At 39.5% G+C, this 15,997-nt stretch overlaps 1 protein-coding gene across 1 annotated transcript; it reads right to left on the reverse strand.

Annotated features, from left to right (window-relative positions):
• Positions 1–1,253: 1,253 nt before the first annotated feature.
• Positions 1,254–14,645, reverse strand: LOC109031117 (uncharacterized). Its single transcript, XM_019042458.2, has 4 exons — positions 14,351–14,645; positions 7,081–7,210; positions 6,149–6,445; positions 1,254–1,887 (listed from the first exon to the last, which is right to left on the reverse strand). Exons 3-4 carry the CDS (start codon positions 6,440–6,442, stop codon positions 1,708–1,710), a joined length of 474 nt encoding a protein of 157 aa, XP_018898003.2. The 5' UTR covers positions 6,443–6,445; positions 7,081–7,210; positions 14,351–14,645; the 3' UTR covers positions 1,254–1,707.
• Between the last annotated feature and the right edge of the window lie 1,352 nt (positions 14,646–15,997).

Genomic DNA, 15,997 nt, shown 5'->3' on the forward strand with positions numbered 1-15,997 from the left:
AATTCTGAATTTGAGCCACGAACAAGCTTCACTTACTCGTTGTCGTGAACATTATTTCACTCCTTTGCCATCAAACCATAAAGTTTTACATATAATACATCACATACAATTACATACAGTTTTACATTAGGTAACATTTACATAATAACTTCCTAAGATGTAAGTACCTATGTCAGGCATCCCTATTATAGTCATTTTTTAAAACAGTAAAGTTTCAATAAATCGATTGTTCAAATTTTTCTGGCGAGAGGAAGAGAAATATTTAAAATGTATTTTTTTTTCTATTGAAAAAATGAATTATCAAGTCGGAAAACAAAATTTAAATCAGCAGGGAAAAACTGACGAGAAAATTGAAATTTAATTGTCTTACTGTAAGTTTTGTCTATAACTACGGTAGGCAAGTTAATGAGCGCAATTGTTTTACCCACTATGTGCTTCCTTCTAATCACATTAGAGGGCTGATTATCACTGTATGATTTTTCGAGGAAAAGCATGTTTGAAATTTACTTACGCATGCTTTTATTTTTGACAAATGACTTATATATTTACAATTTTTTCCGATCACTTCAGTCCGGATAACTTACCACGAATAACAATCTTAAAACATCGCTCATAAATATAGTACCAGCTGAGACGCACATTTAGATACGCATGAGAAAGTTAGTTAGTTAGTGATACACATTTAGATACACATGCATACATACATTTTAAAACATGTTTTTAAATTCGTTAATGATCTTATTCCTATGCTTATCATTTTAAAACTATGAAAATCGAGTTTAAACAATCTGTGAGAACTTAAAGTCATAACATCGACTTACTAACGTAACAAATTTTATCAATTAATAGAGTTGGTAATTAATGAGGATTTCAAATTTCGTGAAACTAAATATACCTAATGTACAAACAAAAATTTTATGAACATACCTAAAGTTAGAAAATTGTCAATGACAGTGAAAAAACGTAATCGCCTTGTAAAAGTATTTTTTTCTATTCCGCTATCAGATTCTAATATCCTTTGAAGTTTTTAAAATTAATAATCAAATTTACATTCAAAATACATATAAACACAAAGTTAAAATAATATCACAGATGCTATCATTCATTCATTGGATGTCAGAAAAATGAATGAATAGGTTTTCAGAAAAAAACCGCGCTAACTCGATTAAGACCCTTAGAATAATTAAGGAATACGAATTATTTAAAAAAAAAAAAAAAAAAAAAAAAAAAAAAAAAAAGAGCACATCAGCAAGTCTTTCCTCGTTTTACATTTTGTATAATACGACAAGACTCAACAAGCAACAGCTTCCAGATACAAAGTAAAATACAAGTAAAAATTAAGAGACATCGCAACTGAGTTGAACTAAATTGAGTTCATTTCAATAAATTAAAATCGTCAAAAGAGGAGCCTTGCAAGAAAAGGGCCATATTGTTGCCCGGGGACTCAGAAAATATGTGACTTTTTCGTACTCAGAAAGCTCCTTTAAAATTGATCAAAGAACTCCCACAGAGCATTCCCAAATTCCGGCCTTGTACGGTGGATTGCAACGGTTTCCGTTTCTTCTTTAAACGGCGGCATCTAATAGCTCTAAAATAAACTCCAAAATGGTAGAGTTAGTGGTAATGGTAGAATACATTAGTGGAATAGGTGGAATACATTAGAATACTACATAATGCACAAGTGGTTTAGTCCAATCCAGGGAAGAATTAGTCCTCGCTGTCATCATCGGGATACGGAAGGACGATGTTGATTTCCTCTTGGGGCTCTTCCCATTCCCAAGGGTCCTCTTCTTCGACGAATTCCTCTTCCTCCTCGTCCCATTCCTCCTCTTCCTCCGATAGTGTGTCCTCTTTGGTATCTTGTTGTTGATCCAGCAACTCTTGCATCTGTTGGAAAGCGATGAACATTAGTAAATCGATAGAACAAAAAACTTCAAAACTACCTGTTTACTGTCCTCATATTGATGAATGGAGTCAAAAGTGCCCATCTCCGAACGCTATATTGCAAATCACGGCTCATGGTTCAATTTCTCATGACCTATTCTGTGGAATTTCTTCACTCCTCCTCTAAAATATTCGCCCATAGTTTTAATATGATATATAGGTAGTTTTCTTTTAGAAACATAAAAAACGGGCGAAAATTTTGAAACGTAGCGATGAGGATACGCATTTTTCGATCATGGTCATCAGTTTTTTTAAATGCTTTTAAAAGGCCTCACAATAGTTCCTGTGTAATTAATTTAATAAAACAAATTTGGAAAACTCCAAACGACACAAAACACGGTTGGAAACTCCAACCGAAAGCAAGAAACGCATCGAATGCGAAGTCTTCTCATGCATCTGGCTGCGGGAAGAGATCGTCCCCGATGGGCAGACGACCTTCGGTTAAAAGAGGAGACATCATCAGAATGTTGTGCATGTTGCCTATCTACTAATTGAAGGGACTTCTCTCATTGAGACGATTGAAATATTTTTCCTCCTTTTTTATAAGTTGAAAGTCTCCTATACATTGTAAGTTGCCTATCTTTTTATTAATAAATAGAATCTATCTTATTGGTCGTTTAAAATCGTCACTGCTTCGCCAAACTGTGTCAAATTATTGCAAAAGAATGGTTAAAAAACAAAAAACATTGATGTATTTTAATATTTTCGTAGGTAGAACTTAGCCGCACTAATTGTAAGGTGGCAGACAGTGCTTGTACCAAATGCTTTTCCTCTAGCGCACAGTGGATCAAGTCAATTAGAGAGGTCGGACATAAACTTTTTTACTTAAATTGCAAATTTTTACGTTTCATTCGTCACATTTAAATTTTAAGCGGTGCTCCTTCAAAAAAATTTCACAAGAAAACCAATGGAACCATTTTGATCACCTCAACAGTTTGTATAGGTAAACGAAGTTGTAGGCTTTCAAATTCTCCAAATTTTATCCGACCTTTCCCATTGACGCGGTGCACTGTGCAGCGGTGTGACCGGCACTGATTTCCTGCTCTAACTTTTTAACAACAACGATGGATCTGCCAATGTCGGTACTGAAAGCACAATATCCGTGACATGAGCACTTCCGTTAAAGCTACTTTTCCGCGAGCTACATCAGAAAGCGTGATCGCTGATCGCTCACGTGTTGCCCCATGATGAAGACGCATCGCCAATCAGCAGTGGCTCCGCCAGTCCGCCACGACAACACGGAAAAATGAGAAAGAAGAAGACGATAGAGCCCTCCGCCTTTCCTCATTCCTGAACCAGTGATACGGATTGGTGATTTTATACTTAAACTTTCGTCGGATGGACGCTACTGCTTTTTATTGTACGAATAAATTAAGCTTTTTCGACTCAACTCTTGTTACTGTGACAATCATTCATATGAAAGCTCTTATTTCATGAAAACTGAAACAGACTCATGAGAAATTCTATCGATTTTTCCTCACGAATATACACCCCCCTCCCCTTTGTTTACAAGTTAACCCTTACAACAATCATAATCATAGCAGAATGTATGTTATGAAGCTTGGAGAATGAAATCTATTACTTTATCCCCGCAAAAGTAGTTATCCGTGGATATTTCGCAATATCCTGTTGCAGTACTGATAAGAAGTCCAATATCAGTATCACGGGCCCCCCGGGGCCGGGGGGCTTCGGTGGGGGGATCGGATCACCCCCTAGTTTCAGTCAAGAAGGTCCCATGCGGGCCCTTGTTGGAAAAATTTTGAGGTCCGTTTGGTACTTTTTAAGAAATCTCACGCAGAACCTCCCAGGGCTTGTCCACGAAGTACGTAACACACACGGGGCTGGGTAGGTCTTCATAATTTTGTTATCTAGCGTGACAAAGGGTAGGCGGGTGTCATGCTCAGCATAACGCGACAGTAGGTATACGTATACATGTGTCGCAGGCAAATAGTGAAATCAGGCAATGCAATGCAACAAATGCTTAGGTAATTTGTCAAATTCTGCAGATATACAAAGTTTTTCTATAAATTAGCGATTTGCCAAAGCAAATTTGGCAATGCCTGAAGGTTCATGCGGCGTTTTTCCTCAGCACGGCAGACTGTTGCTCCCTCATAATTGTCCAAAAGGAGTTGTCGAATCCCCGAAAGTAAAAGCTTCCACCTGTCAACAAGAGACCTGCAGCCTGATTGTCGGAATGTTGTGTTTGTCGGGTAGACATAGACGACATAGGTTAAAAGGCGGAGCGTGATTGGTCGGCTTAGTCTTTATCGCTGCTTAATCGTGCCTTTGTTAGGTGGAGTGGACGACATACGCGACATACTGTCAGAAACTTAAGAGGTGCCTTTAGCTTGTCGTGAGTTTCACCCAGGGCCGGATTTACATTTTTAGCGCCGTAGGCTAAACTTAGGGTGGCGCCCCTAAAAGTAGGCGCTCTCGTAGGGGGCGCGGGGGGGGGGGGGGGTTGGTCCCATAGACGCCCCTCCCCTCCAGATCAGAAGAAGGATGTTAGGAGTCCGGAAAATGTTCAAATTCACCTTTAAAAAAACCCCTTTGTCAACCACAATTTGTAGAATCTGTGTCCCAAAATACCATAGACTTACGGCCGGCTGTAAGATTTTCAATAGCCGGCAACACAATTTCTTATAGCCTTTTATAGCCGATGGCGATTAAGCAACTCACAGCCAGGCGATAAAGTGTATGCTAAACGTCACTAATTACGGATGTTAGGACTTAGTGAGTTTTTGGACTACTGCTCTCTTTTTGGGACGTAGTATCTTGATTTATTTTGCGAGGAAAGCTCCGTACTTTTGAAGGATGCCTGCCATTCCTAACAATCCTAACATGTTGGAGCGCCTGCAATTTTGTATGATACTGTTCAATACCTCTGGTGTGAAATAGTTGCTTCAAGCGCCGTGGTACGCTGCGGCGCGGCGCGGCGGGCGGGCAACCAGCGCGAAACGCGCATTGGCGCCTTCAAACCTAACAGGGAAACTTCACGCATTGCGCAATGCGTGAAGTATCCCTGATAGGTTTGAAGGCGCCAGTGCGCCGCCGCTTCGCTTTGTGTTAGGCTCTAATATTTAAGCTCGTGGAGTCAGCGTTTTACAACTCATAACTTTGAAATGTTTGCACACTCTGTATGGATTATTCTCATTTTAATTGATGAAAAAAAATATGTAGTAAAGGAAAATATAATGTGTGTTTTGTGAATATTAAGGTGATTCCGTACAAACTTAAGGATTTACAAAGCACACAAATTTCTACACAATTTCTTATAGCCTTTTATAGCCGATGGCGAAAAAGCAACAGCCAGGCGATAAAGTGTAAAGCCCGACTATAGGAACTATAGCCCGCCTGTATAATTTTTTATCGCTTCGTATAGCCCGGCCGTATGATTTTCTCCGCATTCTACAGCCAGATATATGATTTTCTGTTTTGGTATTTGGAAACGCAGCTCTTATCTCCAATTTTTACCAGGGTTTTGAATACATTCTCAAAAATTTTGCGCCCCTCAAAATGTTGCGCCCTAGGCTATAGCCTATGTAGCCTATTGGTAAATCCGGCCCTGGTTTCACCCGACATAGGCACGACAAAGCAGCGATGAGACATAGCCGACCAATCACGCTCCGCCTTTTAACCTATGTCATCTATGTCTACACTGAAAAAAAATTCTCGGCGTGTTTACCAAGGTCCGTTGGCACCTTTACCATCTCACTTTTTTTACCAATTATTGGTAATTTTACCAAGACAGGCTGGTAAACTTACCTAAAAACCGGTGTTTTTAATGTTTTTTTCAGGTAAGAATACCACTTTTATTGGTAATTAATTCCCGGTAACTTTGCCATTTTATCTCGGTAATTCTACCACAGTCGATAAAAAATATTGGCGTTTTTACCAAGGTCCAGTAAAATTACCGAGAAAGTTCAATAATTTTACCGAGAAATCTCGGTAAAATTACCAATCCCATAAACGGTAATCCCATAAACGGTAATTTTACCAAGAAAAAACTGGGAACAAATGGAACCCTGAATTCTTGGTAATTTTGCCCTTTTCTTAGTAAATACACCGAGATTTTTTTTTCAGTGTACTCGATAAACACAAAATTTCAAAAATCAGGCTGCAGTGGAGGCTCTCTTGTCTCTGAAGTAGTCCCGTCGTTATATTTCTTCCGACAGTTTACTGATTGTGAGCATGAAATTCTTACCCTGTGTTCGAATCCGGGGAGCGGCCGGATGTCTCCTTCCCAGTTGACCCATTCCCACCACATCTCCTGGATGGGCCATCGCTCAAGGCGCATCCGCCTCTGCTCCTGATCCCACGGGGTATCGGGAGGCAACACCACCTCGACGTCTGTGACAGAGTAAAATATGTGCCATGGTCTCCCATAGCCTCTCACTTGCTGCTGCCTCAGCGATGGCGGCAATTTGTCAGAAACCTGGCGGCGTGCTTTCTCCCGCCACTCTAGTACGAACTTGCAAGGTGTTAGTGCCTCCGGCATTTCCTGCAACCATTTCGCACAACAATAACATAGAGTTCCTTCATACGGAGAGTGTGAACATGGTTGGAGCCCTTCTTGATTGGCTCAGCCATCTCAGGCTTCATATAGCACTTATTTGAAACATCATTAAAAAAAAAAAAAAAAATGCATATTACTGTGGCATATTAATGTTATGGGTTTTTTTTTTTTTTTTTTTGAACAATCTTTTAATACCTAAAAATTTCACTTATTTAAAGGGGTACTCTGCTCTAAAAATGGCCCAATTTTTTTTTTTTGTTTAGTTTTTTAGTTTTTCCGTTTTTTTACTAATTTTATAGAGGAGAGTCTACTGAAGATGATGATGTATCCACTATGTAATTATCATGATCCCAAAAAACTCGAAACAAATTTTTATGTCAAAATTTTTCTGCTGAGGAGGCGCTGAATTTCTTGGGAATTCACTGCAAAAGTACTATAAAAGTACTGATTTTTGGCCAGCTTGTTTTAGTAGACATCCTGGTTTAACATTTTTCGGCGTTGCAAAATGTTCGTGAAAGGCCTGAAGGCTCATACGGCGTCTTTCCTTAGCACGGCAGTGAGTATGGTCGCAACCAAGTTGCATCATTTCTTACTCTAACGGCATAAATCAAGGCACGAACCTGTAGCTCCTACAAGGGATGTCAAGTGAGGAAAACTTCAGAGCGAGCAGCTCGTCAGGTGCGAAGTCTTACAGCCAGTCCTGGTTAGAAACTTCCGGCATGAAAGTCAAGATCCTCCGACGATTTTTCACTTAAACAAAAAAGTAATGCTCAAAATTAATAAAAATCGAGAACTTACGAACGGTTGAACGAAAATTAGAACAGAAATTTGAGTCAATCAGCGAGCAGCGAGTTCGTTTTCAGCAGGTTGGCAACATTAAGTAAACAATCAAAATCAAAGCAAATCAAACAGATACGTATGATCAATGTGAGGTTCGTTCGCACAAGACACCACGAGTGCTTACTAGAGACGACAACTTTCTAGACTGCTAATCAGCCTCAGCCGTCACATGGACCGAAAATGTTGTAGTATTTGTAGTCGAGCGGAACTGATAAATTTTATTTTTTCCGCCGGATTCGAGGGGCGCACGGATGTTGTTTGCGCCCTGATGGCAACGGCGGCCCAAGTTAGAGTTACTACTATTTCGAGTCGTATCCTAGCAACAGAAATACTCCTTAGCTTGCCGAAGCGGCAGGTCTCGAATCTGTCGCAAAAATGCAAAATTCTGCCGTGCTTAGGAAAAACGCCGTATGAACTATCAGGCGTTGCCAAATTTCCTTTTAATGAAACACGAATTTCTTTCCTGGTGAACTTATGAATATTTTCCTTCAAATTTTTCAGACAATCTTGCTCGCTTCTTTCGGCTAAAAATTCAAATTTACCGAGATTTTCCACCTAATCCATGCAATATATCGCATGCCAGTTCGACCATTCACTTGAGCTTGACAAATCACCTTAAATTCGTACACGGTCCAAATTTTTCGTAAGGATAGACTTAAGTTCATTAAGAAATGAATCATTTTTCCAGAAATTTTCGAGGAAGACCCCTTGAAACAATTTGGGGTGGACTCGGGCCCCTCTTAAGAAGTGGGGGCTATTAAGCTAGGCTACCCCCATAAGATTGTTCTAACTCTACACCTACGCTGACACTAGTTTCATTTAATGAGAGCTCCCATTAACACGCTCTCTCATTTCCTCAGTATAATACATCATCGCCTATTACAGTGATACTTTCCCGAAACTCTTAAGAATCTGTGGTTGACCCATGAAACAAGGGTAACGTCCCAAGTAGCATTTTTCAACGGAAAAATCGCGATATTTTGCGATTTTATCGGCGATAAAATCGCTAGGATCATCAACATCTGAGCGATTATCCTCCATCTTGTTGCAATATAATCGCGATTTCATTGCCCGGCAATTTATTGCGATATTATCGAAACAAAAATCGCGATATATGGCGATTTAATCTCGATTTTATCGACGAAAATTGTTCGCGATTTTATCGTACCAAAAAATGCGATGCATAGCAATTTAATGGCCATAAATCCCAATTTTTCATTCGATAATATTGCGATAAATTGCCGCCGATATAATCGTGATTATTAACCGATAAAATCGCAATTAATCGCGATCACTGCTATTTGGGGTCGTTGAATTAGAGCATTCGATACCAACAAAGGCTCACGTCACGGGCTCAGGGGAAGACCATTTGAGAAACAGATTATTGAATAACAGCGGAATTTCCCGAGGTTGCAGCCACGCGCCAGGAATTGCTGTCATGAGCTTCACGAAGGGCTGATAAGTAGACCATACACGGAACTCCCGATGAGCGGATAATTTAAAATTGATTACTCCAGTCAGGAAGAAAGCAATCATTTAGGCATCTAGTAATGACTTCTAGGAATCGTTTGCGACCGTACTTTAATCTTAAAAGTAAGAGCATCTCTCTAATCTTTTTTCGTCGAATACATTGACTAACATCATGCATAATTTCGCCTTGCGTCAGTGATCGGCATACCAGTGCACCGTTAGAGTAGAAAATCACATAGTTAGAAATCTCGGAGTGAAATCTGGATGCATTTTACTCCCCCCAAAAAATCTGAGGGACATGAATGCGGAGCTGAATCACCTCTTCTCACGGGTTTAACGCAGCTTTTGCGGTGCTGATATCACTCCTTATTTAAGTATCTCTCAGACTTTTTAGAGCTAAATAGGCTCCGAGGTGTGATGCACGCCGGATATCATTGCGAAATTCGTAATCGATACACCAACAACTTAAAACGGGAGTAAGGCCTCATGATAAAACATTGTTTTTCATTCATAACAAAGGGAACGCGATTCACTCATCAATTGGCTACTCAATAATTTCAAAATTTGATTTCGGAGGCATTGTCTCTAAAAATATTCACAGTACAGCAATCACACCATCATTTCTCCCTCTATGACACATGGATTGCATTTTTCAAAAAGGAACCAAGCGCATTCCAATGTTGCTAGGAGTGTGCAACTTACATTCTGCGCTGATATCATGAAAAAATTAAATTTGCAAAGGTAATTTTCGGCCTGAATTTATAGGGTATTGGGAGTAAAGATAAACGTTATCCGGGTGATCAGATCTATTTGCAAGCAGTGGCGTGGCGTGAATTGCGATGTATCGATTGTTTTGCCATTTAAACGTATGGTAAAGAATCGATTATTAAGGTGTTCGCTGCGAACACCCTGTTTATCGATCCTTTTCCATAGGTTTAAATGGCGTAACAATCGATATATCGCAAAACACGCCACGCCACTGTTTGCAAGGTGAAAAAAGTTGCACAATCTTAGCGACGTTGGAGCGTGCTCGTGGTTCCTTTTTACAAAATTCAATCCACATGCGACACGTCCAATAACTTTTACTCGATTCTCCCTCAGAAAACAATTTTGATATGGACATTAAGCTGAGTTGCAAAAGTTACAATGTAGCCCCTTTCGCACTCATATCTGAATCGCTGAAAACCCGGAGCACAGTGGATCGAGTAAATGGGAGTGGTCGGACATGATTTAAAAACTCAAAAAGCGTAGATATATCTTCATTAATACAAAATTTTGATGTTTCAAAAGTAGTTTCATTGGTTCCCTCATGTAATTTTCTACAAGAAGCACCAATCAGTATAAAAATTGTGACGAGATAAATGTAATTTTTTACAAATTTTGTCAAACATTTCATGTCCGACTTCTTCCAAAGACTCGCGTTCCACTGTGCGGAGTGAGCAATCTAATTCGCCTTCAACTCGATGGATACAATTTGAGCGACTCAGAAGTTGAAACAGTTGTATCGCGCATTTTATATATTTTATAGTATGTAGCTTGTCTGAAAGATGAGTGACTTTCGTTTTTTAATCTGCAAATTTTTAATGAACTTTGAAGCGAAACTTCCGATAACTTTTACTCGATTCTTCCTGCAGATCATCATTCCGCACTATTCTGCGGGGAAATAAAAAATTAGCATAAAGGTACGGCAATTAAGACGCGGAATGCCGCCGCGGAATCGTACGCGGCGGACGCAAGGGAAATCTGTTACATGCGTTTCAATGGGAGCGGCAACTAAGGAGCGGAGCGACACCGCGGAGTCCGCGGCGTCACGGCGCGGCGATCTGTCGAGAACAGATCGGAGCGGAATCCCTCGGAGATTCCGCCTCGTCCGTCGAGGTTTTCGATGATTTTTCATGTCTACTTGCCGAAACGTGGATCGCGGTGGCAACACCAATGGAAAATTGCGGGCCATCGTGAATTATTGGATTCATGAAATAAAAATATGTTTGTAGCACGATATCAACGCATGGCATTCCTACCTCGTGCCAGGTGCAAATAATACGACACAAGTAGGTAAAAGAAACATGACACCTTTTTTCCAGGAGATAAATCTGTAAAAACAAAACGAACTAACTATTTTAGAGCTTTTCGGCACCTGAACAATTTATTTAGACGTTGCTCTTGCTATATCTATAGAGAAACCTAATCGACCAATTTGTTTTGAACATCATTCCTGAAAGTAAAAAAATTGCGTTTCTTTGCTTGCAATGTTGCAACTCTCTGCTCACGTTTCATTCGTTAATTTGGAACTGTTGATAGGAGGCTTATCTTGGACTTTTTGTAAACATTTTTTCGCTCATTCAATAATACTTTTAGGAATTTTACAAACGGATATATTGGTCGGTATTCTCGTAAAAAATATTGGAGATTTTGAAACGTGGTGAGTGTTTATTGTACTTTGTAGCAAGGCAAAACACACACTCGCGAGTTATTATCGGATACTGATTTATGACGAGACTGCCGACGGACACGACGGAATTTTGGAGGCGATTCCGCTGCTTAGTTGCCGGGCACGGCGGAGCGGAAACTTATTCGACGCCTCGCTCGCTCGGGTCGTCCGCCGCGTACGATTCCGCGGCGGCATTCCGCGTCTTAATTGCCGTACCTTAAAAAATATGCACTCAACACAGAGAGCAATTTCAACCCAAAAGTAATGCAGGAAGTAAAACATAAAATAACATTAGCCTTCGTTTGGCAATCTCAAGAGAAAATGCCAGCTAATTATTTTGAAGAAATTTACTAAAAGAGGTGCATACAAACGTCGCAATCGGAGGAATGCATTTTCCTAGTCCCTCTATATTGTTTTCTGCGCTAAAGTCACCGACAAGGCCAACTGTACCAAAATCAACACAAAATTTGTGTTGTTTTGTGTTTCACTTCCTATGCTAACCAAAAGTAACACAAGAACACAAATATTTTTATCAGCGTCGTGAGTCTCTCACTGAAACTCATCAAAGTTTACTTTCTAACTCAGATGCTAATTTTTAGGATGTTCAGCCTTGACTTCCCCGCAGAATAGTGACTCTGCGCTATTCTACCATATTGTTACTTGTTTCGTTTACTTAGTGCTTTTAGTATGCAATTAAGTGTATGTGTGTCATGTCGATGGGACAAGCCAAAACATGCATATCTCCAATCAACAATGCATATCTTCACCTTTTTTTTTTTTTTTTTTTTTTTTTTTTTTTTTTTTTTTTTTTAAATGTGAGCCATCTCTTCAACCAACAGTTTTTCTTGAAAATCTCTAAGAAAGTTCTTCACTCATTCGACTAAATATAATCTCAGAAAAGTTCAAGGATAAGATTTTTCACTTTTTTCAAAGCTTTCGACTACAAAACTAAATCTTTCCACCGCTTTTCTTCGCGTCAACGAAGAGCCAGGACTCAAGAAAATCCAATGGCGCGGCGTGCTTTACGATGTATCGATTGATCTATCATTTGAACCTATGGAAAAGGATCGACAAACAGGGTGTTCGCACAGAACACTTTAATAATCGATTCTTGACCGCACCTTCAAATGGGGAAATATCGAAAATCGATCATTCACTCCTCGCCTTTGAGTGAATCTCTTTAAGTTTGTTTTGCTTTTGGCCATTCCTAACAGTCGCGTAACGGGCGCCCCCGCAGACCCTGCTATGCAGGGGGGCCCTGACGCCTAGGGGGCCCTCGGCCGCCGGAATTTTTTTCTCTCTCTTTCTTTGATCCTCAGCTTTGGTTTCAAACTTTGGGCCTTTACTTATCGAGATGGGGCTTCTTCCTTTGATTTTTATTGTTAGCTCGGGGTTTTTCATACGTTTCTTGGACTGTTCCTAACTTTTTGTTTGCTGGAGGGCCCCTGCCTTCCCATGTCCACTCAATGATTCCACTTTTCGTATTTCGGGTTTTGGGAGGCCCAAGAATCTAAAAGCCTTGGGGGCCCTTTGATTCATGGGCCTGGGCTGAGCCCCCGCCTTCCTTTAGATCATTGATCCTTTAGGGGATCCATTTAATCGGGTACTTTTACGTTTTTATTTTTTTTAAAAAATATTTATTTGCGCAAACATGCAAGTGAATCAAATTCCACCTCAGAACATAAAGTAAAAGTAGGCTAAATCCTGCACATACCATACCTAAAGGTAAAAAGATATAAGCTACTGCCACTTTGATTTTTTGGTGGTTAAGGCTGATTTTCTCAAAAATGTTCGGGCTGCGGGCCTAGACCATACGAGAAAAAACGGGAAGGGGTGAGGAAGGGAGAGGGGGGGATAATTTTGGAATTTTATCGACTTGGGAGGCCCCCAGAAAAAATTTTGCAGGAGGGCCCAGCGGAAGTCCGTTACGCCACTGAATTTCCTAATTACGTCGAATTGAAGTGAAGCTGTGAGCTCTCTATCCGGAACAGATTAACCATGGATGGACAATACTTGAAGATAAAAAGTGACTAAGTGCAGTGATAATATCTCAAGGTTGAATGCCGTCCAGCATAAGCATATATCGATGACTATAAATGTGGAAACTGCGTAGGTACTCGATAATGCAGTGTTTCAAAATTTTCGCTCCTTTTCTTATTATTTCGGATGGATACGATCTATTTGCATAGCTTCAAAAAAGGCAGGAAACATAATCAGCGATCACGTCAAATAGTTTTTAATAAGAAATTAAGAAAAACTGTTGGTCTATAACGTTGCATATCTTGATACGCGGTTCCCAAAATTTACGATCGGTATGCTGAGATCTGGAGCAGAATAAATGTATCCTTAAGACAAGAAAGAAACACCAAGAAATTTTCTGTAAGTTAATTCACGGATAACAAGAACAAGGCAGTAATATATGAATAACTTGTCCCTAGATTTTTTTTTTTTTTTTTTTTTTTTTTTTTTTTTTAAGTTTTCTTTACATGCACCGGTACATGGATAAAAAGAAGAAGTAAACAAGTCTGAGATGTGCGAAACCAATCAATGAATGTTCAATTATTTTGTTAATACCGTGCGGAGTTTTGCTTATCCACGCCTCGGTTATCCGCGATTTGAACGGCTTTTTGTTTTTCAATGTAAATTGTCTCAAACCTCCGTCAGAAGTTTGTCCACAAATGAAGTTTTCATACTTTTTTAATCAGATAACATTATTTGACCTAATCTTGACTAATAATTATAATCATATCTACTACGTTACAATACGCACGTGACGATAAGTGTCTTTATGATTCAATTAAAATACAACAAGTATGTACCTAATTCTAGCCGCGTTGCATAGCTTTTGATTATCCCCGATTTTCGGTAGTTCGTGGTAGCTCCAGTCCCAACCACCGAGAATATTCGAGACTGCACTAATAAAAATGTTCAAAAAATAAAAATATATAAATGAAAAACTTAATTTTCAAAGCATTGGCAGCACTAGAGAGGCCTCTTGACTACGAGGTAAAACATTTAAAAAGAAATATCTCCCCCTAAAAATTACAACCTGTCAAATTATTGCAACCAACCAATGCTTTCCACATACTACCCATCATAATCTCTCATTTGAATAAGTTTTTATTGATAAAAACATATGGCACAAGTACCTGCTAGAACTATCCACGTCCAAATAGGATATTTCAGAATTCAACGGAAACACACCACACTTCCGGCAAGATAATTCACAAGCCCGAAATAAAATCCTTCTGAGATTAAAAAACCACCCAAGAGAGCGTCATTAAGATTATAATCAGACTAAATTGATAGAACCGTCACCAATCACCTACCAGTCAGAACTAAGAGTAGATCTGGTCAGCTTTGTAATCACGGGTCAATCTTACCAACGGTCATCAAATTCGAGTGCTCAAGAAGGGTGATATCATTAATATTCGTGCAGGGTGGCGGCCAGTGGCGAGGCGTGAATGATCGATTATTGATATTTCCCCATTTGAGGATGTGGTAAAGAATCGATTAGTAGGTGTTCGATACGAACACCCTGTTTATCGATCTTTTTCGATGGGTTACATGACAAATCATTCGATATATCGCAAAGCACGCCTTGCCAGTGGTGGCGGCGTCGTTGAAAACGAAAACTTCGAGCACGGGCCAACTCGCTTGTAGAATTGCTGATGGGAGATTCTGATTTCTTAGGAGGTTCTCATATAGCTCTAATTATCAGATCACATTGAGATCGAGACAAACCAGATTAAGACAGTGTTGCCGATTATGGACAAGGGTATAATTTTCGTTTTCAGACTAGATTCATATTAATTTTGTTTGTCATCGATTATGCATCCTGCATATTTTTATCGATAACTTCTCGCCGACAGTTTTTATTCGTGCTGTGTCCCTTTTGTCATGATTCACTATCGGTGGCGCACAGTGGATCGAGTCAATTAGAGAGGTCGGACATGAAATTTTTGACGAAAGCTGCAAATTTTTGTGTTTATTTTGTCGCATTTTACATTTCAAGGGGTGCTTGAAGTTGAACATTTCCTGAGGAAACCAGTAGAACCACTTAGGTATAGAACCTCAAAGTTTTTTTATAGACGGAGTTATAAGCGTTTAAAGTTTCCAAATTTTGTCCGACCTCTCCTGTTGACTCGATTCACCGCGTGGCGCGTGGCGCCTAAGGCGCCACGCGATGTAAAATAGTTGTCAGTTTTTTGCAAAATTATCACTAAATTATCCTCCCCCATCATCTCTAACAGAATGCGTCATGGATATTACATACAATGATGCTCTTTCTCGAGAGAAAATAAAACAGTGGAGATTTTGAAACGTTGCACTCGAGCTTCATTCGCGCTCTTTTTCTTTTTGAAGTTGAACTTCTTTTTCTTCTTTTCTTGATCTTTTTCTTTTATTCTTTTCAGGTATGAATGGCGCTTTGTGAGGTCGGGTGGCTTGTACTCTTTAAAGCGCAAGTACTATATATCATCCTTTTTCTGCCACACATGCGCGCCCAGACTATATCGACACATGTGGAGGCGTTGGTTCGTTTCTCGTGCAACCAATCGCAAACTTTGAATTCTCATACAGAAATAAACAATTTTAGCATTAAGAAATGCGCCTGCTTTCGTAGAACAAAAAAATTTGAATTGAAGTAAAATCGAAAACTATCATAATATTAAAACATTTCATGTATATATTAGTCCAAATCGCGGCTGCATGCCTTAGTTTGTGTCCGCAATCTATAGAACTTTAAAGTGATAAACTTGGTAATACATAAAGAGGAAAAAATTTTTCTTCCCAGC

The sequence above is a fragment of the Bemisia tabaci genome, chromosome 3 (genome assembly GCF_918797505.1).
Source record: "Bemisia tabaci chromosome 3, PGI_BMITA_v3".
In the NCBI taxonomy this organism is placed as follows: Eukaryota; Metazoa; Arthropoda; class Insecta; order Hemiptera; family Aleyrodidae; genus Bemisia; species Bemisia tabaci.